A 27,891-nucleotide genomic window follows, 5' to 3' on the forward strand; every position below is an offset into this window, starting at 1 on the left:
TAAGTTTGGAGAACACTGTGGTCAGCTTGCTGTAGCTGGCTAAGGGGAGGTGGGGAGCTCCTGAGAACACTGGGCGGCTGGGCGGGAAACTGACCTTGGCTTCCGGCGGCCTGGGTCCCAGCGTGGGCCGGGGACAGTCGGGGGCTGGGGTCTCCTGGGCTGGTGGTCGACTCGGAGCTGCTGGGGGAGCCTGGGCTTTCATTGAACTTCCGAAAACAGGCGCGGCAGCAGCGCTCCTTCCGGCCGCCCGGCCGGGTCAGGACATAGTTGTTGCAGCAGTAGTAGCAGAAGATGTGGCCGCACACCCTGGGAATGAGGTGGCAGACAGCTTGTTTCCAGGGTCCAGGGGGCAGAGGGAAGCCCACCTCCCCAGACACCAGGCCAGGCTGCATTCCGCACTAGGGGCTCAGGCTCTCAGCGTGGGCTTCAGACCTCCTGGGGCAGTGCTGACCACACTGTACCCCACCCCCTTTGCCTTCACCCCTGTGCTCAGGGCCCGGGGGTGGGGGTGGTAAGCAAGGTGCACTTCAGGCCCTGCCTGCCTGAGTCCCCGGAGGAGCCCAAGAACCTGCCTCCGCTGGGCTCCAGAGTGCCTTCTCCTCCGTGCCCTGTGCCCTATAGGCTTGTGGGTGATACCCCTGGGGTCCACTTAGCCCTATCTGCACCTCTGTACTCCACTCTCTTTCCAGGAGCCCCAAGCTCCTGCTAGAAGGAACGCACCCTCTGCACCTGCAACCCTAAGCCGGGAGGCCACAAGGCCCTCGGGGCCCTGGCCTGGCTGACCTGCAGTGGTGCCGCCGCACCATCCAGCTGAACTCGCGCTTGCAGTCCAGGCAGTGTGTGGCCTCCGCATCCCCGAGCCACCGCTCCACGGCGCTGAGCTTCTGCTGGAACTCCAGTGCGTCCGACTTCTGCCACAGCGCGTCCTTGTCCCTGGGCAGAATCACTTTAGGAGGAGGGGACCCCAGAACAATGGAAGCACTGGCCTCACTTTAGAGGACGGCAACAAGTTAGGAAGTCAAGGAAGCTATGATGGCTGGCTGACGTTCAGAATGAGAGCAGCTCCTGGAAAGGCTGGACTCCACCTTCATGAGAAGCCGGGGAGCTGGCTCGTTTGGGCCAGTGCCACAGGAGGACAGTGGGTCCTCGGGGGCCTCTTGAGCCAGGGGAACAGATGGTGGGAGGGGAAAGCCCATGAGTGAAGGGCAGGGGACTAGGACTCCAGCATCTGTGATACACATGCTCTCTCTTGGAGACAAGGACACAAAGGACTTGAACTGTCCCACACGAGTATGAAAACCAGAACCTGGAGGAGCCCTGGCCTTGAGCGGATGCCATGGCCCAGGCAGACCAGGTGACATGTGGCCCCTGACAGAGTCCTGTGCAGAGGGATGTGTCCCCCGTCTGGTGCAGAGAGGACCCAGTGCCCATGGCTGGTACTCACCTGAGCAGCTCTATCAGCCGCTCCTCCAGGTACTTCTTGGTTCTGTTCAGGTCGTCCAGCTCCGCCAGCATCTTCTGGTCGCTCTGCTCCCGGTCGCTCTTCTCCTGGCGGAGTCTCCTGCAGTACTCCTGGACTTTGGTGGTGGCGACCTCCAGCTCCTTCTGGGTCCTGGGCATCGGGGAGGTTTCTCTGTGAGTCACACTGCGCAGCTGGCCCTGGTTTCTGGGCCCATCCTGGCCTTGCTGATGGGTCCAACTGCTCCCACCTCCCCCTCTTCACAGACAGGCCCTGGGCACCATCTGTGCACTGGCCATCAGGACCCCAGAATGAGATCCTCCTCACTGCTCCCACACAGAGTGGCACTCTGGGAGGGCGGAGGGATGGCAGGTTGCTAAGTGTACCCCAAGTGAACTGCGCTCTGCGCCTGCGATTCCTGGACAGAGGGGCTGAGGCTGTGGGAAGGGTCCCCGGGCAGTGACTAGGAGGAGCAAGAAAAGAGTCTAGAGAAGGGAGCCGCCGCTTCCGGAGGCAGCTACAAAGGGTGCTCGGCTCCCTGCAATCTCTGGGGCTCTGCTTAGAGCACAGTGCCCAAGCAGGTCTTCCACCTGGTACCCCAAGGCCCAGTGAATGCTCTTTGGGGCAGCCAACCTCTAAGGCAGGGGTCTTCCGAGGTTGCCCACCACAGCTGAGGCCCAGCATGGTAGCTCCAGGAAACAGAGGGCCCAGGGGACAGGAACACTCCTGCCCTAATCCAGCCTGTCCACAGCTGTCTAAGTTGTCAGAGAGGTGTCTATTATACACTGTCCACCCAAACAAGCACAAAAGTGCTTTAAATAAAATCCAGCCCTGAGCAGATGGTATGTGCATCCCTGAGCAGCTAAACCAAATGCTGTTTATCAAGAACCACCACATAGCATTTATGAAACACAGCCCACTCGAGAGTCTCTGTTTGGATCATGTGCGTGGGACCCAGCTGGGAGCAGCTAGAGCCCCAGGGATCTGGCTCTGGGAGGGGCAGCTGGGCAGAGGTGCAAACTCCTGGCCCAGGCTTCCTAGGTAGATGGTGGGTGTCAGGGATGGGTAGGAGGGATGGCAAAGCCCGGGACAATCTGGAGCACCTGCTTCTTCGGGCGTCACCCAGGCAAGCTGGTTCCAGGAGCCCCTCCTTGGCTCAGCTGTGTTAATCAGGCCTGGTGGCAGGAGTGGGGCCCCATCAGCTGACAGCAGGCTTGGGCCCCTCGGCTGAAACTCGGGGGCTCAGGGGTCCTTGGGATGGCCACAGGGACACCGACAGGCATCCACATGGGATGGGTAGAGCCCAGACTTTGGGCCAATTCCTCTCCCATGGGTGAGCATAGATGGACTGCACCTTCCCCAATGGCCTGGTGGGAGGGTTCGATAGGTAACTGGAGGCAGGGCATCCTGAATCCAAAAATCTGGAATTCAAAATACTCCAAAACCAAATCATCCCTCGGGTCCTGAGCACTTTGGAAAAAGGATACCCAACCTGTATGTGTAACATATTTAAAATCGTGCTGGCCACATATGGTGCACTGATTAAAACGCTTACCCCGCTACTCCTCCCAGCGTGATCATCACGCACTTCTGCTCAATCTAGAGTTTTCAAAGTGCACAGTACTGCACATCCCACCTCAGGTAAGAACCAAGTGAGAGCCTGCGGCCAGAAGCAAGCAGAAATGCAGACCGCTGGCTTCCCGGAGCATGTGTCTGTGTCTGTTTCCAGGCCCTATGAGTGGCTGAGTTTCAAAATGACTGCTCTGAGCACCCCCAGAGACCACTGGGAGCTGCACGGCAAGGTGACTCACCGGTCTAGACCCTCCCGCAGGGCCACTGCCTCCTTGTCCTTCTGGGCTGCAGCCTCCTGGCACTTGGAAAGATGGCTGCTGGTGCAGCTCAGCTTCTCTGCCATGTCCGCCTGGGTGGCCTGGCACAGGATATCAGGAGAAGGCACTGAGCTGGCTGGAGCCCACCCCAGATGCCACACAGAGGCCACCGTGTTCTGTCCCTGCCGCCTGGGTCACTTCTGAGGGAAGGCACTGTGGTTGCTGCTGGCAGTGGGCTTAAGGCAGAGATTTTTAATTTCAAGAGGTCAAGGCCCTCTATTCTGCACTGTGGGGTGTGACACATTTCTAAGCCCTGAGGGCAAGCAGCTCTGGTGGCTGTGGGGCTTCAAGTATTAGAATGCCCTGTGCTGAGGGTGGGGGTGGCAGAGACAAGGTCAGCACTGCCCCTGAGCTGGCCACAGACTAAAACTGCCCACAGAGATGGCCAAGGAGAGCGGTTTATCTCCTGTCTATGCTTGACAGCTCTAGCCAGGGGCGAGGGGTCAGAACACAAAGTCAGGGAGGCTACACCTGATGACAGGGTGTCAGAAGCGCTGGCCACTTCTCCTTGGGGTCAGGAAATCCCATAGGGAGCCCTGCTAAATGGCCCACCGATCCCAAACCAGAGCCCAGCTGCACTACCTTCAGCTTGGCCACGGCCTCATCGGCAGCCTGCAGCTGCTGGCTTTGCTGCTCGAGCTGGGCCCTGAGGCTCCTGCACTCTTCGGTGGCAGCCTGGAAAGGACAAGAAGGGACATCAAAGCGAGGTCCTTGCTCTACAACTCCTGACACCTCATCACCCCAGTGGGTACAAACAAACCACCACTCTGCTTCTAAACTGGCTCCTTGACGGGCTTTAGGCTCCTCAAATAACGAAATGCTTTGGAGACCACTAATGAGAGACTCAGTTCGGTCCTCAAATTGAGAATTTAATTTCTGTAATGGGAAAAGTGGCCATGAGCCTCAGGGAGGCTTATGGAGCGGGCAGCCAGCATGCAGGTAGGAGCCTTGCAAGGGTACACAGGGGCAGCTGCCTAGAAGGGAGGTGGGCAGTGCCTGAAGTATGCAGTGACCTTGATGCACACAGACCAGTGACGAGCAGTGACAAGCAGTGGGGTGCACGGAAACTGCTGACCTCAGAGCTCTGCCTGGCCTGGGGGCCTTGTAAGAACTGGGCCATCACCAGGCAGTCACTTATCCCTGGGACTCTGTAGGGGGCTCGGCACAAAAGAGTGCATGGGAAAATCCAGCGGATGGGGCCCTGCTTTGAAGTGGACGCTGACACTGAGCTCCTGCGATGGCACCCACACGGGGATGTGGGTACCCGCTGACAGATGTGCTAAGATCGCAAAAGTAGCCTCAAAACATCCTGCTCTTCAGACAGCTAAGAGTTTTAGAAAAGTCTGTGTGGGCTGATCTTATCTGCCATGGTCTTTTAAATTGCAGGGTGAAGACCACCTCTCCAACGCTCTGCCACTTGTGGGTTCCTGCAGCGCAAGTGGCTGCTGGGAGCTCTGGCAGTGAGGTGGCACTGTGGACGTCTGCCTGCATCCCATTCTGTCTCTGGCTTCCCCTGTCTTGTGGCTGTGGGGGCCACCTCTCCTGGACCCCTCAGGGGTGCTGGGGCCTGGGAGGCCCCTGTGGTGGAAGCCAGGGTTACCTTCAGCCTGCTCTGGTGGTCCATGATCTCAGCACTCAGCTGGAACTTGAGGGTGTCATGCTCCTGGCGTGCAGCCTCCTGGAGACTCTGTGCCTGATGCTCTGCCTGCACCAGCTGGGCCTGCAGGGTGGCCAGGGAGCTGGCAGTGTCCTCGGCCACTGTCAGCTTCTCCTGGAGGCTTGCTGTCTCCTGCAGCAGCTCTGCCACTTGGCGCTCCAGGCGCTCTCGCTCGCGGGAAGCAGCCTCCTGGCAGTCGCGCAGCTCCCCCTCCACACGCTCCTTTTCCGAGGTCAGGTTACAGATCTGGATGCCCAGCTCAGCAGTGTCTGTGTTGGCCTGGTGCAGCTGCTCCTGCAGCTCGGCGTGCTCCAGCCGGGCCTCTTCGGAGCTGTGCGTAGCCCGAGCCAGCTCCTCCTGCAGGGCCTGCATTTCCTGCTTGTGCTGCTGGGCCGCACTGGCCCTGCCCTCCTGCAGCAGCCCTTCCCGAGCTGCGGAGCACTGTAGCAGCTCCTGGACATGGGCCCTGTTGAGAGCCTCGTTCTGCTCCTGCAGCTGCTGCACCAGCATCCTTTGCTCCCTCAGCAACTCCACGGTCACCCGTAGTTGGCTCTGTGCCTTGTCCTGGTCGCCCAGGGCTGCTTGGAGCTTAGCCTGCAGGTCCACCAGCTCAGCCCGCAGCCGCTGGGCTTCGCCCTGGTGTACTTCAAGCTGCGCCTGGGCCAGGGCCAGCTGTGCAGTCCCATCTTGGGGCTGGCTGAGGTCCTGCTGGCCCTTCTCTGCCCTGAGGGCCTCGATCAGCTGGGCCTGGTTGTGGCACTCATTGGAGAGGACTTTAAGATCTGCGTCCCGGGACTCTGCCAGCCGCCGGCATTGTGCTGCCTCCTCCCGCAGCTGCTGGCACTCATCCTCCTTGCTCTGCAGAGCAGCTTCCTTCTCAGCCACCTGCACCTTCATGGCCCTCTTGGCTTTCTGCACCGCCTGCAGACTCGCCTCCATCTGGTCACCCAGGTGCCGGATACTGGCCTGCTCGGCCTCAAGGGAGGCCAGGGAGCCCTGGATGGATGCCTCCCGCTGCTGCAGCGCCTGGTAGTCGGCCTGCAGGGCCTGAAGCTTGGCCTCCAGGAGCTGGTTACGTCCAACCATGCTCTGCAGCTCCCTCTGCAGCTCCCGGTTGGCCTGGAGCAGCTCGTCTTCCTGCTTGCCTGCAGGCATCTTGGCACCATCCCCTTGCTGCTCTTCTGGCTTCTCACTGGCCTGCTGCGGGGTGGATACTGACGAGGTGGGGGCCTCACCTTGATCACTGGCTGCAGGTGGCTCTGGGGCTGTCTGCCCGGTGAGCCTCTCCAGCGTACCCACTTTCTGGCTGAGATGGTCCTTGTCCTGGATGAGCAGCCTCTTCTGCTCCTCCAGGTCACCCACATGCTGGCTCACCTGTGCCAGCTGGGTCTCTAGGACCTGTAGTTGCCGGCTCAGGGACCGGGCCTCCTGTGCCAACATCTCCTTCTCTTCCTGCTGCAGCTGTTCCGCCTGCCTCAGTCCTGCCAGCTCCTCTTCCAGGGAGCTCGTGCGGGCTAGGGACTCTCGCAGCTGCTGCCGGAGCTGGGCCATCTCCTGCACCTGGTGCTCTAGGCCAGCCCGTACCTCCTCCTTCTGCTGCAGCTCTGTGGCCAGCTGCACCAGCTGTGCACTCTGCTGCCTGTTGAGCTCCCGGACCTTGGTGCTCTCCTCTTCCAGGGATTGGAGCTTCTCTTCCAGCTCCTGGAGCTTCAGGCCCAAGTCGGCTTGGATGGGCTCTTGTTGACCTTTTGTGTTTGAGGCCAAGGCTGCTCCTTGCTCAGCCCTGGCTAGCCAGTCTGAGAGGCTATCGAGAACCTGGTTCTTGCCCAGGGAGTCCCTGGCAGCCTTGAGCTCCTGTGCCAGGGGCTGCAGTGTGGCCTCCAGGCGCTGCAGGACAGAGCTGTCCCCCTCCTTGGCTATATCCTGCTCCAGAGCCTGGAGGCACACGTGCAGCTCCTTAATGGCATCCTGTGTGGCCTGGGTGACCACCCACTGCTTCTGGAGCTGGGCCACCAGGCCCGTGAGGTAGCTGCGATCCTCTGCAGTGACACGTGCCCACTGCTTCTCCACCTGCAGCTGCTCCTGCTGTGCACTGAATGCTGCCCGCAACTCCTGGTTCTCCCGGTCTAGCTGGTGCACGCGCTCCTGCAGCTGCTTCTCCCGCACCTCTAGCTGGTCCAGCTCTAGACGCATCTCATCGAAGCCCTCCAGTGCCTCGTTGTTCAGGGGACTGCTCAGGTCGAAGCTGGAGGCCATCTCCTGGGTCTGTGGAGGGGAACACAAAAAACCAGTGTGTTTCAAGGGAAGCTGACTGGCTACGTGGTGATGTGAGCCCAGGAAAAACAGAAGTAAAAATACAGGAATGACCTGACATGAGGGGAGGCTGCAAGGCTGTTCAGAGGACTAAAGCCCTGTGCAAAGCACCTGCCACGCAGAGACCAGCAGCAAATTAAAAAATAAGGCAAATGTTTACATTGTCAAAACTATTACAGTGAGACATTTTGCCACAAGTCTGCCTCAGAACCTTCCCCTTGGCTTCAGACACACCATCCTATCCTTCTGTTGCTTTCCACAGCAGCTAGAGCCTTCTTTCCCAAGTGTCTTGACATTAACACTGCCCTGGCTGCCTCAGTGTCCTGGACTGATTCAAAATTCTGACCTCTCCTGGTCATTCTGACTTTGGGGAAGAGCCAGGGGTCACATGGCACCAGATCTGTGAGCAAGGTGGATGAGGACCCAATGTCATGTTGTTATGCGCTGCCCTTCTGGTGGATGGCAGCAGCCACCATGTTTGTGATCTCACCCAATGAGCCACTCAGGAAAGAGGACTCTGGAGCTGCTTCAGAAAGTGCCAAGGACAACAGGGTGAGTATCTGAAGTGAGGGGATGAGTGACGGGGCCAGGGCAGTAATGTGCCTCCTACAATAGTAAATTCCTAAAATGTGAACAGTGACTGTATATCCAATCACCCCTTAGATGTAAGCTACGGTTCACCCACTGTACCATTCCCACAACTTCTGACACAACTATGCCACAAATGAGGTAAAAGAGTAGTCTATTTTCTATTTTTAATGCTTGTTTTACATATAATCAGTTCATAAAGTTATATCTAGCTATGATACATTCACGTTTCTGAAAAACCCAGCAAACTTTATCTCCTAATGCTTCTTGATCTGTGCTTACGTCACATGCTGTTGTTCCCGAGCTATGATGGTTTTCATTATCCTGTCTCATGGGGCAGAGAGCTGAAGTCACTAGGTCTTAAGTAATTCTCCTTAGCCGCACAGCTGGTGGGTGACACGATGGACTTGTGGCTTTTAGCCATGGCTCTAAACTGCTTTTTTAAAGAGACTTTAAAATCTTTTAGAAGAATTTAATTTTTATGGCCTAAGTTCTACTTGGCTATAAAAAGCTGTATTCTAGGAAATGTAATCTGAGGGACTGCACTGTGTGTCTGGGACAGGTCTCTGTGGCCATCACTCTGGAGCAGCGAGGGCCCAGGACAAAACCTGGCTGACATGTAAGCAAGGAGATCCCAGCCTTGCTGGCCTTACCTGCAAGTAGCTGCTCACCAGGCTGCTCATGCTGGAGCTCCGGCTGGGGGCCTTCCACAGGTACGCAGAGGAGCCAGGGGCCAGCGTTCTCCTGTGGGCCACAGACCAGGTGCACTTGCATTCAGAGTGGCAAACGCATGCGTGCACACACATGCATGCACATGACAGACACTTGCACACTCAGACACATAGAACAGCCAGGGGCAGCAGGGACTGCCGTAGTGTGGGTGTGGATGAGTGTGTCCGGCCAGGGCTCCCATGTTGGGAGCTTGGCCCTAGAGTGAGGGTGCTGGGGTAACCCTGATCTGCAGGGAAGTGGCCCTGGCAGGTGTGGGAGGCCTAGGCTGTCAGGCTTCCCAGCCCAGAGAGGTGATCTCCTGTTCCTGCACCCTGTGCCGCATCTGCCCACCTTCAGGAAGTAAGAAAGTCAGGGTGGAGGGTGCTGGCAGGGCTGTGCCTCTTTCCTTGTGAGCCAAGGAAACCTGGGATGGAACGATGTAGTCGCTGGAGTGCAGTGACCTGGGGACAGTGCCCGCTGATGGCATGGGAAGAGCTAATACCCAACCCTCCTCTAAAGAGCCCAGAAGTCCAAGAGCACAGTCAAGGTCTGTGCTGAGGGCTCGGTGTGATGGGTCCAACCTGCGGGCTTCTCTCTGCCACCAAAAAAGAAGTAAGCAGCATAGTCTCTACTTTGTAGTTTAAGTTTTCCTTGAGCTTCTGACTCCTGTCCCAGAAGGAGACACCGCTTTCTACTGCACACAGCTGGTACAGCTGGAGGCCTGCTGTGGTTCACAGCACCACATGGCCAGGGAGGGAACAGAACCCAGAGCCCGTGACCTAAACTGCTACACCGTTCACCTCTTGCCAGCTGTTCCCTCATGAGACTGTACCCGAAGACAGCAGCCCAGGTATATGGAGAGGGCAGGACCTGGCACTGTCATCCAGAGGCAGCAGGGGAGCCCAATGCCCCTCTGCCAGGACCAGCTGCACATGGACAGCACACAGATAGACAGGCAAGACAGTATTCCACTGGCTCTCGGGCCAGGGTCTGCCAGCCCCGGACCCCCCCCCCACACACACGCAGGTAAAAATCTCAAAACAATGTCAAGTGGAAAGCCAAGTTGTGAAAAGTTAGCTATCTCAGAGCCCAACATGTGCAAATTTTAAAGACACACACAGAATAAAATTATATGAAATCATAAACTGTGAATGGACACACACGGTAAAAACGTGAGCGTCTAGACGCGGGGTGAGGGAGGTGGCCCGAGCTGGGCCGGGTGCTGGGTCCACAGCCTTTATGTCTCCATTAAAACAAGTGTCATGCATAAGATAAAAAACTACCCCGAGGACCAGCTGGAACAGGCTCCTGCCGGCCAAATATGGGCAAAGTGAAGTTTCAAAATAAACAATGGTGGCAGAATAAAACCCTGTGGGGGTGGAGTAAGACCCCTGCCATGCTGATAGAGAAGAGAAGAGAAGGTAAAGGTCACCCTGCATCAAATGCCACCGATAATGAAAGAGGAAAACCACACTGGTTACGGAGGTGCTAGGGCTGCTTCAGGTACAACTCACCAGCAGATGCTGAAACCAAGAGCAGAAAGCTTTATGAGAAAGAGCACACAGTGGTCTCACAGTATTTGCCTGGAAGATACCTGTGAGTCCCAGAAGGAGAGACAATAACCTCAGGACAGGGGTGGCAAACCTTTCAGAACTCTGAGTGATGACAAACAGCCCGCCATAACACGTGTGCATGGGTTTGCTGTCACTGCCTTAGGAGCAGCCTGGCCAGCTCCACCTTGCCAAAGGCTCATGGTTAACGGGCACGAAACCCAAGAGTGCTGGGCACCTCCCCAGAGGCTCCAGTCGAAGACACAGCACCTGACGCATTGCTGCATAAAACCTGAATCTGACAATAAGGAAACACTGGGCAAACTCAGCTGAAAGAATTTACAAAACTACTGGGCTGTAGTTTTCAAAAATGCCCATGTTGGGAAAGGCAAAGGGCAAGAAACTGTCCCAAGTGAAAGGGGCTCGGAGGCAGGACACGGAGCTGTACCATGCGACTCTGGGGGGCCCGGATGTGCAAAGACATCACTGAGATGCTTCGGAAAATTTGAATAATGTCTGAAGGCTAGACTCCGGCATCATACCAATGCCAACTTTCTGATTTTACTAACTGTCCTGAGGTTGCAGAAGAGGTCTTTGGTTTTCAGGAGACAGCGGTTGCAGGAACAGGGGATCAAGTCTACAACCGAGGCTCAGATGGCTTAGAAAACCAGCTGTGCGTGCGGAGAAAGAGAAAGAAACACAAAGCGGCTGCAGGAAAACAGTAACATCAGGGGGATCAGGGTGAAGGGCACATAATACTCTGTACTGTTGCCGCAACCTTTTCTAATTCTGAAATGACTCAAAGTTTAAACAAGGGCATGCGAACATGGGAATGTTGGCTGTGAGATCTTGGTGGCTGCTGTGTGTCACCAGACTCTTCTCTACACATACAAAGTATTTCCCAACCTAAAATAACCAGCCCTGAATTCTGAAAACCCCATGTGACATGTGATGACCACTGATTCTCTTCAAAGCTGAGTCAGGAGCAGGGCCTGCCAGCCGTGAGGCTGGTTAAGTCTGTTCACTCTTGGGGTCCAGAAAAAAAAGGAATGAAAACACAGCAACCCTTCCGGCCAGCCTTACAGGCACAAGCTGCAGCTTTCACTCCCATTCTGTAGCTTAGAAGCTGACGATGTAAGAACTCAAGTGGAAAAAAGACCACGTACTCGTAACCCTACGCTCATGCCCATTGCCCTCCGACCCTTCCCATCTTCCCATCTGATCAGTCTATGGTTGGAGGTCAGATGCTGTCTCAGCTGTGACTCAGCAGAATCTGCAAAATCAGCAGGCAAAGAGCTGCTGAGCTGGACGCAATTGACAGAGTGGGTAAAACCGCTTCAGACATCAGGGCTTCAAATACCTCTCCCCAACCCTCACAGCCACCAAGCAGTGCTTCATGGTACCTGGCGAACGTCGGCCACGCAGCATCCAGGTCATAGCCCCTCGACGCCAGGTCAAACTGCACCTCAGTCAGCTCGTAGAGCTGGCCCACAATGTCGGCGCTCAGCTTGAGCTTCAGAAAGGGGCTTCTCGCATAGTACCAGTCACTGGAGGAGCAGACACGAGTGTGAGTTAGGAGGGCAGGAAGGTAAGGCAAGAGTGAACCTCCTCAGTCCTCGGGTCACTTGGTTAACTGAAGATGCACGACATGGCCAGTTCATCCTCCCTGCCCAAGCAGGAAACTCTCCAGTGAGCTGGCGCCTCTGCAGGGGAACTGGGGCACAACCTGGATGTGGATACATTTATTATTCCTACCACCTCTACTCCACTCTCATATTTGCCAAGAAAGGGCAGCTGTAGGGGTCAGCACACTGCCTTTCTGAGCGACCATCTCCTCGCCTCTCACTCCTTTCCCAGAACTCAGCCCGAGACACTTGGACTCTGCTCACTTCTGCCCACACAGCTACCAGAAAGCCCAGGGACGAACTCTACCCAGAAGCCTCCTCTGCCACCAAGACATGCTGCATGGAGCAGAAGGTGGCAAATAAACAGCGCCGATGAGGCACAGGCTTCCCTGTGCCTGTCACAGGCTCCAGCTATATCTTTTGGCCAATTAATCTTACAGGAGAGAAAGCAAAACCCAACCTTCTCTCACTCTCATTTTGTTCTGCAATTACAAAATGACTTCTCTGATGAACTGGGACTGTCCTCAGGACAGGTGAGATGGAGCCCACCTGATGCCCACCTCGCTTCTCATCCTCTGTCCTGTCCTACTCTGCCCACAGCAGGGCCAGCAACACAGAGACGGACACAGGGACAGCCTGGGCTCTGAGCGTAGGCCCCCAGGCTGGCTGCGCCCCGATCTGCAGGAGCCCAGATATCCAGGCAGGCAAGAGCCACAGGCAGCAGCTGAGGCTGGACTCAGAGAGCAGTTTCACTGGGAGCCCACGGCTGTCTGTCTGTCCAGGTCCACCTGATTTGGGGTCAGGTCTAGCTCTGGGCTCAGCTTCACAGCACCGCTGGGTGGGCCAGGGGACAGGCATGTGGTCCCTCTACACCTGGGATACCCACCTTGGGGACACCCACCCCACATGCTCCAGGGCGGCAGGGGCCAGGGTGAAGGAAAGGACTGAAGCGGAAGGTGCCTGCCCAGGCGATGCAGGTGAGCGCCAGGGCACATTTGTCTCTGTTAAGAAGGAACCTGGCCTGCACCTACCTGGTCACCTTGGTGTTCATGAAGCACTGCTGCAAGGTATCCGCCAGCCGCTGGTGCACCAGAGAGTAGCGGATAAAGGCTCTTCCCTTCCCCAGGGATGTCCGGAGCTGCCAGGGGTGGAGGATGGGGGAGGCTGTCAGCCGCCCTGCACCACAGGCTCTGCCCCACCCATGTTAGCCAAGGACCCCAGACAGTTGACAGTGTTGCCCCGGAGTGAGGGCTGCGGGCCATGGGCCCTCACCTGAAAATAAGCTTTAGCCCAGAGGACGTGCAAAGGGGTATACCCCGAAACCCCTCGAGCCAGCGTTCCCCCAGGAAGATTCTAGTCACCCCAGAAGTGAGATGCAGAGGAAGGGAGAGGGTCAGCTGGGAGAATGCTGTTTGCACGGCGCCGGGAAGAGGTATGGGGACGAGGCCCTGGGACCTTGGCAGTGTTCAGAGTGTACAGGAGAAATGGGGTGAGCGCGGGGCCTGGAGTGGGGAGGGCTTTTACATCTGACTAGGTCTCCATAAAACCCTCAGCATAGAGCATGTCCAGCAATGCCACCCTGTAGCCTGGTTTCTCTTCAGGTGTCAGCCAGCAGGTGCCTGGGGTGAGGGGGGCGTCCCCAGTTAGGTGGCACAGCAGGCTCAGGGCAGGCTAGTCTTGCAACCACTGCCTACTGTGCCCCAGGCTTTGGAGGAGGTTTTGGGGTGCCCATCATGATGGTGATGGGGTCAGCTGGTCAGAGGCTCTGCCAGGATGCTCCAGACAGGCCCCTGCCAGTTGGGGGTGTTTGGAAAGCAGCACGGTACAGGGGACACGTGAGGGCAATGTGCTACCTTGGGCCCACAGCTGAATGTCAGCCCCAGAAGCCAAGAGAAGGGGACAGGGGCTCCCCCAGGAATGCAGGGGTGGGAGACCAGCTGGGCCCTGAATGGGGACAGGAGACATGTGTGCAGCCAAGCTATAGGCGTCCCCAAGCCTTGACACCCATGGGACATCACACTCAGCTCTGCCCTTCCCTTCACTCACTCCAGGGCATAGCACCGCAGTGTAAAGTGATTTTGAGAAATAAAAACCCTGAAGCCAGCCAGGAGCCTCTTCCCAGGGAGCTTCCTGCCTGACCAGGACTCTCCAAAGCGCGGGGCCAAGGCCCATGCACTGACCAGCAGCAGATCCCCAGGCAGTGCAGGGGCCAACAGGGACCTGCACGACTGCCCAGGGGCCCTCAGTGACACCCCGTGTCCAGACTCGACTGGCCAGCGCGGGGAGGGCTAGGGCCGGGGGCTCAGGTGGCGGGAGGGAGACAGTGAGCAGGACTCACACCCCATCCATGTGTGCAGTCTCACATATGCCCACACACTCACACAGGGCCACATTACCCATGCCCACAGGCCCTGCAGAATTAACTAAGACCCCACCACACAGTCCCATCTGTTGGCTCCCAGTGCAGGTCCTTGTCCTCATTTGCAGCCTCTCTGATCAGTGTTGCAGCCCTCAGAACAGGAAAGCATTTTAAATGACCAACATTCGGGACCATGCATTTTACCAGCTGAACCTCTCACACACACAGGGAGCCACTCGTGATAAACTGTGTGCTTTAGCAACCTTTGGGGAGGGTCGGCAACAGTTCTTTAGCACTGAAATGACAAGGACCACGTGGCCTCGCTGGTTTTAGCGCTTTGGACCCCAGGTCCACTTCCCTCCCTTCATCCCTTAACGCTTCGGGCATCGAGTGAGCTGCAGTGCGCTGAGTCATGCAGAGACACAGCAGCAGTGTGGGACAGGACATGTGCAGGGTACCAAGTGCTCTCGGGGTATCCAACCTGGCAACCAGGCTGCAGCCGGGAAGGGGAGCTACACCCTGATCCTGATGGGGACACAGTCTCCCAAGGGCCCACCTGAACCTCAACAGCCTGTGAGGACCCTCCCAGATTTAGGCCTGGCCACCTCCTGCCCCAAAGGACCCAGGCTGGGGTGGGGAGGCGTCCTACAAGTGCTCCTCCCCCTCGGACTGTTCCCATCTTGAAGACTGGATGGATGCCCTGATGAGGAAGTGAAGCCAGGTCCCCAGCAGGTCCCCAGCCTGGTGAGACCCCGAGCCACCCTGCCCGGTGGAATGGGCTGGGGAGCAGGCCTGTGCCGGCCACCAAAACCCATCTGTGAAAGTGGACAGGAACATGCACTTCCCAAGAACCTGTTTCTATGCCCCCAACTGTCTGAGGGATGACTGCTCCATGAGAAGAGGACACTGGCCCAGAAACTGGCTTGCTGTTGTGCAAGTGTTTCCCAGCGCTAGGCAATGGGGGTGGAGAGTAATCTATCTCCGGGCTGGACCCATGCTGGTCACACAGCCTCAGGCATCATGCACGTGGACAGGGTGGCTGACAGTGGGGACCTCCCCAGGGCCTTGAGGTCTCAAGGGCCCACTGCGCACAGGCATGACAGCACTCACAGGACCAGATGACAGAGTCCCATGTCTTAGGGGCCAGCGGGCCCGCAGGTGGGAGATTCCAGCCTTTGATGCCAGAGTCAGCCATTGTCACCTTCCATAAAGAGCAGCATTCAGGCCCATGGCATGGTGGGGCAGCTATGCCCACATGGCCTGCGCTGAGCCCTGGCGGAGTCTGGCCGAGGAACCTGGGTGCTGCCCTCCAAGGGCCCTTACCCTTTCCACAGACTCTGGCCTGTAGCCCTTCCATCCCAAACCTCAGGGCCTGCTTGCTCCTCAGTACGTGTCAGACAGATGGGCTGAAGACAGGGGAGACACACTGGGGTAGACAGGAATGAGGGGGCCACAGGAAGGGTGCACCCCACTGCTCCGAGGCTGTGTGAAATGGCTAAGCCAGGGTGCTGTGTACCGGGCTCACAGCTGAGGTGGCATCAGCACCCAGTATGTTCGGAAATGTCCCCAAGTTCCCACCCTGGTCTCCCCTCAAAGCCAAGCCTCTTGGGCATAATGCTGGGAAAGTAGCTTAGCAGATGAAAATCATTTTTTTTGTTTTCTTTCTTTGCAAAACTGACAACTGTCGTGTTGCCCTCTCCCCACCCATGAACCCGCAGCAGCACTGGACAGGGGGCACATAGGTGCCCCATACTCCACCCACCTCCGAGATGGACTTGACGAAGCGGATGCCGTCATTAGTGCCCTTCACCTTGGCCAGGCAGGCGCAGAAGTAGTCCCAGTAGTCCTTCTTGGTGCCCAGTAGGCTGGCCTTCTCTTTCAGGTCGAACTGGCAGTGAGAGGGCAGAGAGGAGGATAATGTCCTGCTGGTCACCTCACTATTTAAATGATAGGCACACCAGGCACGGTGGTGCATACATGTAACCCTAGCACTCAGGAGGCTGAGGCAGGAGGATTGCCTCAGTTTGAAGCCAATCTGAGCTACGCAGTGACACTCTGTCTCAAAAAAATGACCAAAACAAAAGATCCAAAGAGCTTTGTAGGTGCTGGTCCCTGGGAGGCCCTTTGCAGATATTATCTTTATTTATTGGCCAATCAGGCTATGTTAATCCTAGAACAAGGGTGTTTTGATTCTCCACCTTTAGATGAGGAAACCGTGGCTGGGAGAGACAGGCTCAAAGACCTATAACTGAGACTTTGGGATGAACAGCTGCCTCAGAGGATTTCTTTTTATCCGTGCACATTTGCGATGTTTGGGGCACCAATACCTGCATACAGCACACCTGTTTAGCCCTGACCCATCGCTCCCTTCCCTCTCCCTTTCCCGCGTCTGAGCATCAGCCTTTTGGCTTCCCAGCGTCCCTCCCTCCCTCCCTCCTTCCCTCCCTCCCTCCCTCCTTCCCTCTCTTCTGCCTGTTTGATTTTCCACTCTATTTTCAAGTCTGTTTTGCTTCACTCCATGCGATGCTTCAAGGCCCACCCCTTTCTCTGTAACCGGCGCATTCTTCCTGGCTGAACACTGCTCCCTCCTGCATTTCCTGACCTGTCCACCTGTTGATGCACCCTGAAGACGCATCCCTGCAGGGACCTCTATGCACCCAAAATGGACTCAATCCAGTACATGAGAAGACACCCGAGCGGAGTCTTAAATCTGCGTGAGGAGTGGAAACCTGCCGTGGAGGGAGGTGAGACAATGGTACTTTATCCCAGTGCTCAACTCTGGAGCTCTAACCCTGCTTTACCACCCATGTAACAAACTCGATGAATGTCAGCTGAGTCATTTCTAATCCTAAACCAAAATGGGCTTAACAAGGGGGTGGGGATAGGCATTTTACAATGTCACACAAGGGATGAGGTGGTGGCCTGAGGACAGGAGCCCTCCCGCACCTGGCCTTTCCCCTGGTGGCCTCTTCTCCTATGTGCTCTGGAAGGAGGTGATACTATAAAGTGAGAGGACAGATCTATGTTTAATGGCATTTTTCTCCTGATTAAGCAAGCAAGCGATACATGCACTATGAGGAAACGGAGACACAACAAAGTAAAAACACAGAAAAAAACCAAAACGGAAACCTGTGATGCCTGATACCACTGCTCAGGCCCACTTCCTTCCCACCCACTTTGGCTGATGAGTCTTCCCTCCCTGCAGAGCTCTCTAGCTTGGGGCTCTGCAGCTGAGTGGGCTGGGAGCTTCTAGAAGTGGAAAGAGTTTCCAGCAAAACGTAGGACGGAGTCTGCCGGCTCGGGCTGGGGGATAGTGATGGTGCCCTTCAAAAGGCTGAGCTCCCCGAGGGCCCAGCACCCCACAAAGCTGCCTGTGTGGCAGCTCGGGTATCTCCTCGCTGGTCTACTTGGGGAGAGACTCCCAGCTTCCAATAAAGTCTCATGGGGACATGGAAGCCCCCAAAGTGGGAGATTTGCCGAAGGGTACCCAGACTCTAAGGGATGCTCTCCATTCCCAAACCACCTGAGGGCCCCACCACCCCTACAAAGGACACACTGGAGGGGAAGCTCTTGCTGGGGACAGCTCTGTCCTCCCACTAACCACATCCCAAGAGGGACATGGGGCAATGCTCCAGGCCAACATGTGGGGGGCGCCTACCTGCAGGAGGTACTCAAGCTTGTAGGAGAACTTGTGCAGGCTGGCGCTGTCATCGGTGATGGGCTCTCCCACTTCCTTAAACTCGCTGCTTAGTTCCATCACAGCATCTTCAGGACAGGATAGGCACAGGTGACCAGATGGTGGCAGTGAGCAGAGAGGGAAGCATGCAGGGAGGCAGCGTAGAAGGTGCTCAAGCATCCAGGGACAGAGGCCAGGTCATGAGTCAGAGCATCCCTGGTCTTCCCTGTGCATCCACCCCAGAGCCGGGGACCTGCACATGGCCGTGGCTGCTGTGTCTGGATAAGCGTCCCTGAAGAACCTCCTGCTAAGGGTTGGTTCCCTAGACCCCAGTGCTATCAGGGACCATGTACAGCCTAGCTGGATGAGGGCGTGGCTCAGTGGGGGACCCCAGGCCTCTTGTCTCTCCCAATGCTTCCCCATAGGAGGTAAGCAGCTCCTCAACACAGTTAGGGGGGCCACACTGCTGGTGTGTAGACCTGGGTGCCGCACCCAGGCAGCATGATTGCGTGAGTCCCTCAGTCTCTCTGTGCTGCTTCCTCATTGCAGGAGGAGTAATGGTGGCACCTGCCTGACAAGGCCTGGCCTAGGTGTGCTGAGTCTCCCCCAGACACAGTGCACAATGGTACCTCGTGCCCGCTACAGAGCAAGCACCCTGAGCCCTGAAACAGGACATGCAAAAAGTTTCAGATTTGGGAGCACTTGGGCATTCAGATGTTCAGAATAGGAATGCTCAACTGGTAAATCTGTGCAAATATTCCAAAACTAAACAGAACAAAACCCATCAGGACTCTGACAGGGTCCTGGTCCATGTCTCAGGTGGGCTCCTCAACCTGTGTAGGGCGTGGCCGCCAGAGCATGGGGGAGGAGATGCTCTGCCCCCAGAAGGGACCTTTACCTGGCCTTGGTATGAACAATAGCTCATGGGTCTGCCCGCCTGTGGATCGGGAAAAATGTTCCCGTTGGCACAGAGGCACATGGTGATCCGGCAGGGCAGACTACGGGCCATCACACTGGCCCAGGGAGACCAGGGGGGAAGGTAACCTTGGACCCTACAGCCTGCAGGCAAGGTGAGTGTCCCATGCTGAAACCAGACCTGGCTTTGTTTACAAACTGGTTGTCCTGCCTGAGGAAGGTGCACAGGATGGTGTGCCCAGCCCTACACACGGCCCCGGGGCTTGACATTTCAGTATCAGTGAGCAGGCAAACCTTGCAGGTCTCGGATGATTCTCTGCAGCTGGCCCTCGGCACCACTAGAGGCCATGGTGAGTCCCTGCTCGTGGCTGCGTGGTCAGTGGAGACTGGGGCTGAGAAGCTGTGTGGCCGTCCGGTCAGTGGCTGTCATGTACCATGGTGGCACCTGCCCAGGAGAGAGAGGTAGTGAAGGGAGCAGTCAGAGACCTGGTTTAAGGGTGTTAGGGGACTCTGCTGCTGGGCCCCCAGCATGGCTCTTGCTCCTGTCCCACTTGGTCTCTGGCACCTGCTTGTCATCTCTGGCCAGCCAGCTTGTGGCTTTCCAAGGAGCCAGACTGACCAAGCAGCAGCCCATTCCTCCTGTGGCCCCTCTTCCCTTCCCCTGGGAAGCATGGGCTCCCCTGTGGTCATCAGAGAAGCCCTTGGGGGCTCCTTTGTCCCTACACTGGACCCAGAGAGCTGGGTGTAGATGGCACTGCTCCCTGGACAGCCAATGGTCCCCTCTTCCTGGAGAGGCCAGCACCTGCGCTGGGGTGCATGTGCTCGGGTCTGCTGCACAGAACAGCCTGGTGGCCACGCAGGGATGTATCTCCCTTGTCAAGGGGGATTGCAGCCTCCCGATGCCCACCATCCGGCTCAGCTTGGAGTATACTCACCACCTGGCTGGCTGTTCCAGGGCCTGTGTGCCAATCCAGGGACGTGGCTCTATTTTAGGCTCGGTTAGTAACCCCTCTCTCCTGCTGGGGAATCCCCTACTCAGGTAGCTGTCAATGCGAGCTAAGGTCACGGTGGTGGTCAGGGCTGGACATGTTCTTAGACCCCACGGGGTCCTCTGCTACCTTCCAGCCCAAGGCTGCGCCCCAGAACTATGCATGACACCGTGGACCTGTGGTTCACATGGCTCGAACACCTTCCTCCCCCAGCCCACGAGACGGTATCAGGAGCCTCTTCTGACACACATGCCACCCTGCCCCTTGGTCGCCGCCCGAACCCTTGCCCCTTTGTTAATTTCACTCCCAAGGACGATGCTGAACTTTGCTGAACAAGAGCACCACTCAGTCCTCAAACAGCTCCTGGCTGTGCTCAGAACTGGGATGGGTGGCACTGAAGCCCTGGGTGTCGCTGCTGGATCCTTCTTCACTTTAAAATCAAACACGGGAATCTCAGCTTTTCACCCTGAAAGGTGCCTTCTATGGGGCTCCCCTGCCACTCTCTGTGGAGGATCAACGAAAAACTCCTCGCTTGCCTGTGTCCCCTGGCCATTAGGGAGCTCTTTCTACCACCTGCAGCCCCCAGCTGCTCCCAGGCCACACGGTGGATGCATGCGTTTGCTGGCACAGGCAGACAGCAGGGCAGGGCGGGCTGCAGGAGCCGCTCACACTGGGAAGGCCGCTGTGCACAGCCACTTTGCATTCACACAGGTGATCGGGTTCGTTCCCACCATCACCCCTGTTTACATGGGAAAACCTGACGCCCAGGGACTTGAGCAGCCAGCCTGAGGCTCGGAGCAGAGGGGAAGCCACCCAACCCCTTCCTCGGAGCCTCCCGGAGCCACGGCACCTGGTAAATGATGCATGGGCCAAGTGTGTCCAATGCAGGCCACTGCTCACTCTCCCGTGGCCAGTGCCCCTTCCCCGGGAGCCAGGGCGAGGGGACCTGGAAGGGAAGAGGTCCTGGGCCAAGCAGCCCCAAATATTTACACAGGCACCCTGGTGTCAGTACGGGGAGGGGCAGGCTGGCACAGGGCCTATTTTTAGCTGCCACACTTGGCTGTGACTCCAAGTGGACAAAGCCCAGCGAGAGGTTGGGTGGCCTCAGGGGAGGAAGCATTCGGGACAGACCTGTTCCGCAGTTCCAGGTTATGACACAGAGCTCCAGGGACCCCACATGGAGGGAGAAGGGGTCAGGAGAAGTCCTCCCATCTGTCCCTGGGGGTCGCCTGCCAAGTACAGTGACCAACAGGCGGTGGCAGCCAGGGCCCTGGAGAGTGAGGCTCAGACCCTCGGTTGCAGGAGAGCTCAAGGAGTCACTGCCAGTGCTGGCTATCCAGCCACCCTAGGCTGTCCCGCAGTCTCCTGGGGATATTGAGGCACACAAGGCCTCACCCAGCCTGGCAGTGCTTGGCTGTCCACCAAGGAGTCCGCTGGAGAAGTACTATCCCTGCCAGACAGAGAGGAAGGAAGTGGGCCTCAGTAAAAGTTCTCTGCTGTGCAGGGGAGTGGACACCAGACACACAGGCCTGGGTGGATCTGGTGCTGACTCCGAGAAGCACCGGGAAGTCCCAGGCCCCAGCCCTTGTTATGCTGCAGTCAGTGGAGACACTGGGGAGAACCCAGGCCAGCTGAGCCGGGAGAAGGGAGTGGGCACTGCACAGGCCTTGGGAGGACTCGGGGCGCTGTCTGTGCCTGCATTGTGGAGGTGGTTCTACGACAACACGCTGTTACAGGCAAGAGAGTTGGTTAGAAATGTCACAGGAAGTCAGACAGGCTGGGCCCTCAAAGGAGCCAGTGCAGAAGCCCAGATACTTACAACAGTGGGGGCGATGGACGCCTCCACTATGGGCCAGGCCTCAAGACAAAAGGCAAAATAAATGCAACCACACCCTAGGCACGTGGATCACCTTGAAGGAGCCAGGAGTCACCATCCCAAACCCCTAAAGGGCGAGCCACTGCTCGTTATGCATGCTGGCTGGCTAGGTGACTCCCCCTTCCCCATCTGTGGTCAATTTTACCTAACAGTTAATCTTATTGGTTGACCACAGTTCTGTCCCACCTCATGCCCGTCCACTTTGTGACTTCTCATTTTTCACCATAGTGGACCCGCCAGTGGTTTTGCTCTATAAAATCTCTAGGAAAGACAGGGTCTTTGCCAACCCACTTAGGACCCCTACTGTCTCTCCCAGACAGAAGCTTTCTTTCTCTCAATAAATTCATTCTGCTCCTAACCTCTGTTGTTCCTAAAATTCATTCTTCGATTTTAGAGAACACAGGCTCGTACGCAACATAGTAGGTTGGGAGTTTCATTCCCTTACATCAATACTGGACAAATGCTTGTCAGACTCATAAGCGAACTGTGACTCAGAATAACACAGCAGCGCTGTGACGGAGTTTTAAACACTGTGGGGGGAGCTGGTGCAGGACCTCTGAGTCCTGCTTGGGATGGGAGAGGGTGGTGGGCACCCTGGGACAGCGTTGGGCTGGGCTGGGCCTGAAGCAAAGGAAAACAGGATGGGAGCTGGCTCCTGATGAGGACTGCACTCGCCCTGGAGCCACCAACAAGGCACAGTCTCTGTGCTCCTCATACACTCAGGGGCAGAGGAGAGGAGGAGACAGCCCTATCAGATCCCACCCACAGCCAGCGGCACAAATCAGAACAGTACCCTGGCTCCTGGCAGCAGCCTGACACCGTGGAAATGTGGATTTTGCTTGTTTCTTTGCTTGCTTTGTGACCTGGGGAATGAAAGCAGGATCTCTGCTCGGGGCTATATCCTCCTCCCTCTTTTGAGACAAAATCCTGCTAACCTACCTAGGGTGGGCGCCAACTAGGAATCCTCCTAGCCCAGCCTCCCAGAAAGCTGAAATCACAGTTATGCACTTCTGAAAAGGTGCCCCTCGGGGACTTAAGGCAGCCTGACAAGGCCGCTGCCCTGTGTCAGGGTGACTGGGCTTCGCAGCGTGCCTGTCTAGTCAGGTTCCTGGGTCACAGTGTGGTTACACAAGGTGATTTTCCAGAGAGCCTGGCTTGGGTGCCAGGCCTGTGTGTCGCCGGGGGGCTTCCTTACCATGGTACTTCTGGGAAGTAAATTCTATTTCCTTGGGCCTCGGGGTTCTGCCCTCATCGTCCTCTGCCAGCTCTGGGTTGTCACTGCTGAGGAAGACGTGAGGTGGGGTCACCGTCTCAGGATGCTGGGCACCTCTCCCCCATGCTGATGTCCAGCACCGGTCAGCATGCTGCTCTCCTAACCCAGGCAGCCAGCTTGGCACCCGGGAGGCTGAGCCATCACCTGTGGGAACACAGGGTCCTGCAGTGGGATGAGCAACCTTTCTGGCTGTCTCTGACGGGCCCCTTCAAATGTCAGACAAATCCACCCCAGAAAACCTTTGAGGATAAATGGATTTTCTTGTTGGCAACTCAAAATTACTTTTAAGCCAACCCAAAATCCCTGAAAATAACCAATCTCTTGAAAAGGAAGAAGAGGGATGAAACACGTTTTTAAAGACCCTTACTGGTGACTTAGGGCCTTGTCTGAGTTCCCAGTCATGGCCAGACATTGTTTTAGAGAGGAGACCTTCCCTGACCTCCCCTGTCTGGCTGTCCTACATGCCTTCTACAACAGACGCAGCACCTTAGGCCCCAGTTAAGATGCAAAGATACTCACTGACTCACATATGCTTATTTATACTATGGTGCAAATGACTAATACACAAAAGTTGTCCAGCAACTAGCCAGGCAGGAGCAATCTGTGTCTGAGCAGTCACACGAGGAAAGAAGGGACAGGAGGGAGGAGGAGCGGAGATGTGGAAGCCAGCCTTGCCGTGGTTGCAAACTTTTGCTCCAAACACAGGAGAGAAGCAACCCAGGAGATGTGGCCCAGCTGGGCAAAGGCGAATGAGACAGAGCACCTGAATCCCACCCTGGCTGCAGGGATGTTCACAGCAAGGATGGTTCCTGAGCGACGAGCCTCTGAGTGTGTGCACAGCTGGGGCCTGGCCAGCACATCCCACGGCGGTGTACACCTGGCTCCTGCCCACACGGAGGGCACAGCTGCATGGTACCTGTGTTCTTGAAGGCCCAGAGGTACTGCTGTCCCCAGCCCAGAAGCTGAGGGGGGCATGGCAGTGACCCAGGCAGGAAGCCCAGGAGCATGGGTAGGACACAGGTATGCTATGGCCAGTGCAGAGGGAGATGCCTCTGCATGGATAACAAAGGCTTGCTGGGTGACCCAGCCCCTGGGGCCTGTGATTAAAGCCCTCACCAGCTGTGTGTTGGCTGGGGCATCTTCCTCAAAGGCCTTTCTCACCTGTGATCTTTTCTCTCTCCCCAGGAATGAGGCCTGGGCACTTCACTATAGCTTCTTAAATCTTCTCTTGACCGCCCCCTCAATTTCAGTAAACAGACACACACACACACACACACACACACACACACACACACACACACACACAGCCTCCATGACCCAGTCCATGGACCCAGGAGAGTAGAGTCAGGAGGACTTGAGCGCAGGAGGAGCTGCAGGGACCTCAGAGATGCTGGCTACCTCCAAGAAAGGTGGTCAGTAGCCCTAGGGAGAGGCCACATGTCTGTCCCCAGGGCTGCTGGTCAAGGGCCTGCTACTGGACACAAGGGTGAGGATGATAGATCTGGGAAGTCTGCAGAACAAACACACAGGTAAGTGAGCACTCAGTGGAGTGTCCACTCCCGCCCCAGAGAGCTGTCCCACCCAGGCAAGGAGACACGACAGCTCTCCAAAATCAAGGGCTCCAGAGCCTTCCTGTATCAAGAGGGTTCGTGTAGCCAACTATGAGTTAAGACCTGCAGCTGATAGAACATGTCACAGTCACGAACCATGGCTTTGAGGAAGCCACAGGTGACTTCCTGTGCTAACAAACTGCCAGTGAGGTGAAAGAAGTGGTGTGGGCACCACTGCAAAGAGGCAGGTCTGGTCCAGGTGTGAACAAGACCCACGGTACAGGGCTGGTCCTTTAGGAAACTTGTGCTCAGTGGGAGAAACAGACAATGCTTTGAGTCCCTGTCCCCTCTTTCGGACAGAATACTTGCCTCCACAACTTAAAGGAAGACAGGGTCCCTGGCTCAGTGGGTTCAGTTTGTGGTCAGCTGGTTCCAAGACAGGAACCATGGCTGCTCACCTGTGCAGCCACGGAGCAGAGGGGAGGCAGTGAGAAGAACATGCCCTTCCAGGTCAAGCCCAGTGACCCATCTCTTCTGATTGGCTCCAGCTCCTAACAGCACGTTCAGCTCTGAACTCACCAATGGACATGAGTACAGCGAACCACAACCCAATCACCTTCCAACAACCCCCACCCCCATCACAGGAGACTTTTAGCTCCATGCTGGCCCAGACGACATAAACCCCAACAGGACTGCAAACAAGCAGAGTCCCTAAAGGCTGGCCAAGTGCTTTGATGAGGACAATGAATGCATGAGACATAAAACCACACTGCCCCATGATGTCAGCCTCAGCAGCAGGCTTCCCTCCAGGCCTCCTTCCCGGCTCTGGGGCTGTCCCCACCACCGCAGGGACAGCTTGTTTCTTCACTCTTCTCCCCTCTGTGCTCATCATCACTCCAAGAGCTGGTTCAGTTCTGATACACAGAGAGCCCCCAACAAGCAGCTTGATGAATGACTGAAGGAATAATTGAAGGAATGAGATGAAATCCAATCCTTGCCCTACAAACTGAACCACACTTTGAGGCCCAGAAACACATCAAAAATGTGAATGACAATACTCTGTCAATGGTGGGAATGTAGGTAGATTCACTGCTAAAAATCATTGCTCTGAGTTTCAAATTTCCTTTGTTCAGGATCAGTTACTTTCACATGGCCTTTTAAGAATCAAATAGTAATTGTGGACTCTGTATTGTCATCACTGTGAAAATCTTTGGAACTCCTGAGCATTTTAGGAACAGATGAGGGCTGGGGGAGACCTCTCCTCTCTTTATGAACAGCCCCTCCCTGTCCAGAGCGTGCAGGTGACGGCTGCCAGACTTGTCCCCACCTCCTGGCCTGCCCCTCCTCCCTTCCCTCTGGTTGTGCTCTGGCCTGAGCTACCCGGAAGTGGCCAGGGCCATGCTCTGGGATTTTGATGCTCCATGCCCTCTGTCTGGTGCCCCTAGCCCTCCTCTGTCAGCTCCCCACAACTTTCTGGTTTTAACCAGGACGGGAGGAAATACGTACCACTGGAAGTGGAAAGCTTACTCAGAAGCCTTTACTACATCCAGGAAAATGTAACCACTGTCCCCACTGCTTCAGCCCACCTGTTAGGGGCTTAACTGGGTCCCTGTCTCTTCCTGTTTTCATGTGAAGCCCTAACCTCTACTGTGCAGTGTGGCTGCTTTTGAAGACCCGGCCTTAAGAGAGGTGCAGCAGATTAAAGAGGCCATGTAGGCGGCTGCAATCCAGGCTGGCCGGTGTCCTCATGGCAAGAGGAATCTGGGATACAAAAGAAAACCCAGGCTTTCTGAGAACAGACAAAAAGCCATGCAAGGACCCAGCAGCAGGCAGACACTGGAGAAGGCCAACCTGCCAAGACCCTGACCTCAGGCTTCCGGCTTCTACACAGGAGAGAAGTCGCCACTGAGGTGGGGCATCTTGCTTATGGTGGTGACTACAGCAGGACACAGTCCAGTCTAGGGGGCAGTCCAGTCTAGGGAGGCAAAAGAGACCAGGCTGGCTCGGAAGCTTCTCACCATTGTGGGAGCCGGCTTTGTCACCCTGACCCTCATCGGATTCTGTGAGTCAAACCTGTTCCGTGACCTTCCATCTCTACTATGTAACGAGCAGCACGGTGAAGGCTAAGCCAGGGCTGGGTGAGGCCCAGGATCTATTTAGCTCACCAGCTACGTAATTCCAGACCACCTGTCTGTGCTGGGCAAGTTATCTGATCCCTTGATCTCTTCCTACTTGTTTTTTTTCTGCCTATGCAGTTCAGGCTGGCCTTGAACTCACTTTGTAGCCCAGGCTAGTTTTGAATGTGCTATGATTCTCCAGCCTCCTCCTGCCTCAGCCTCACTGAGTGCTGGAATTATAGGTGTGAGTCACCACGCAGGGCTAATCCCTACTTGTTTTGTATCCGGTGCTTACCTTCCTCCACAGGGAGAGATTAGGGATCACTGTGCTGGAGGCAATGAGAAAGAGGAAGGACAGACATTCTCCAAGGCCATAGCTTTTGAGTGCCCCTCCCTGCTCTAGACCAAGTCTACAGCCATCCTGGAAACGGAACCTGTGCCAGGAAGTCCCTTCAGCTCCTCTGTAACCTGTGCCCCTGCTGGGCTGCCCAGCACCACGCTGAGCTCCTCTGGCGACTCGAGGCTTAGCCCCCTTGCATGCCAAGGCCTTGCTTGGAAAGCTGAGTTTGGTCCAGATTTTTCTTCCGCTTGCTCCCTGGGTGTTGACCAGCCCAGCCTTTGGGCCCTGAAGCCAACCTCAAAGCCACAGTTCTGTAATGAAACCACAGATTCTCGTTGAGCCTTTCCCCAGAGCCACACTGAAGTATACATCCTCATCTCTGCAAAGGCACAGAGGCCCATGAGAACAGGAAGGACCACTGGGGTCACTGGCACCATGATGCTAAGTGGCTCTAACATGGGACGAGAGATGTGAAAGAACTCCTTTTGCCTGACCACACATCGCCTCTGCTGGTCTCTTCCCAAGGCCCAGACAGTACAGAGACCCCAGTCACTTTTAGTCAAGAACAAAACAAAATAAAATAAAATAAAATAAAATAGCAAAAAAGTAGCCAATGTTCTATGGGCATCCGATTTCTTATCCTTCTCACTTATTTCACTGCTCTAGTTGAGGCTCAAACACTGTTTATTCTGAGCACTCCCCAGAACACGGCAGATGCCAACACAACCAGACTCAAGTTCCTGAGGCTGCAGCCCCAGGGAGGGACCCCTGCTAGCTTCCTGGGCTGTCCGCAAGGAGCATGGTTCCCATAACGCCACAACTAGATAGCACACTTCCTCTGCTCCCAGGCTAAGGACACTCTGGTCTGGAGTGACAGCTTCTGATCTTTAGCATCTCCAGAAAACACGGGCTGCCCACCTGCTAAACCTCTCCCACACAGGGAAGCCAGGCTGGGCGGGTGCGCTTCTTCAACACCTACTCTGTTCCAGAGGCAGCAGCTCCCA

The 27,891-nt window shown here is 56.2% G+C and overlaps 1 protein-coding gene across 5 annotated transcripts in view; it reads right to left on the reverse strand.

Annotated features, from left to right (window-relative positions):
- The window catches only part of Fyco1 (FYVE and coiled-coil domain autophagy adaptor 1), a 52,131-nt gene that overhangs the window by 22,627 nt on the left and 1,613 nt on the right, over nucleotides 1–27,891 (reverse strand). For 2 of the 5 annotated variants that reach the window (XM_013160311.3, XM_013160307.3), the window contains exons 2-13: nucleotides 19,037–19,187; nucleotides 17,810–17,916; nucleotides 15,914–16,039; nucleotides 12,824–12,930; nucleotides 11,571–11,714; nucleotides 8,560–8,650; nucleotides 4,949–7,270; nucleotides 3,931–4,023; nucleotides 3,271–3,389; nucleotides 1,445–1,612; nucleotides 784–933; nucleotides 95–306 (exon numbers count right to left, since the gene is read on the reverse strand). In XM_013160311.3, coding sequence (XP_013015765.1) covers nucleotides 95–306; nucleotides 784–933; nucleotides 1,445–1,612; nucleotides 3,271–3,389; nucleotides 3,931–4,023; nucleotides 4,949–7,270; nucleotides 8,560–8,650; nucleotides 11,571–11,714; nucleotides 12,824–12,930; nucleotides 15,914–16,039; nucleotides 17,810–17,916; nucleotides 19,037–19,091 — 3,694 coding nt within the window. In that variant the 5' untranslated portion in view covers nucleotides 19,092–19,187. Of the gene's footprint in view, nucleotides 1–94; nucleotides 307–783; nucleotides 934–1,444; nucleotides 1,613–3,270; nucleotides 3,390–3,930; nucleotides 4,024–4,948; nucleotides 7,271–8,559; nucleotides 8,651–11,570; nucleotides 11,715–12,823; nucleotides 12,931–15,913; nucleotides 16,040–17,809; nucleotides 17,917–19,036; nucleotides 19,188–19,544; nucleotides 19,606–19,677; nucleotides 19,697–22,802; nucleotides 22,889–27,891 lie in introns of those variants that run through there. The other 3 variants (XM_063261035.1, XM_013160310.3, XM_013160308.3) reach the window with 3 other exon arrangements.

Source organism: Cavia porcellus, unplaced genomic scaffold (assembly GCF_034190915.1).
Source record: "Cavia porcellus strain 051 isolate PalLab524CR breed Dunkin Hartley unplaced genomic scaffold, mCavPor4.1 scaffold_14, whole genome shotgun sequence".
Lineage (NCBI taxonomy): Eukaryota > Metazoa > Chordata > Mammalia > Rodentia > Caviidae > Cavia > Cavia porcellus.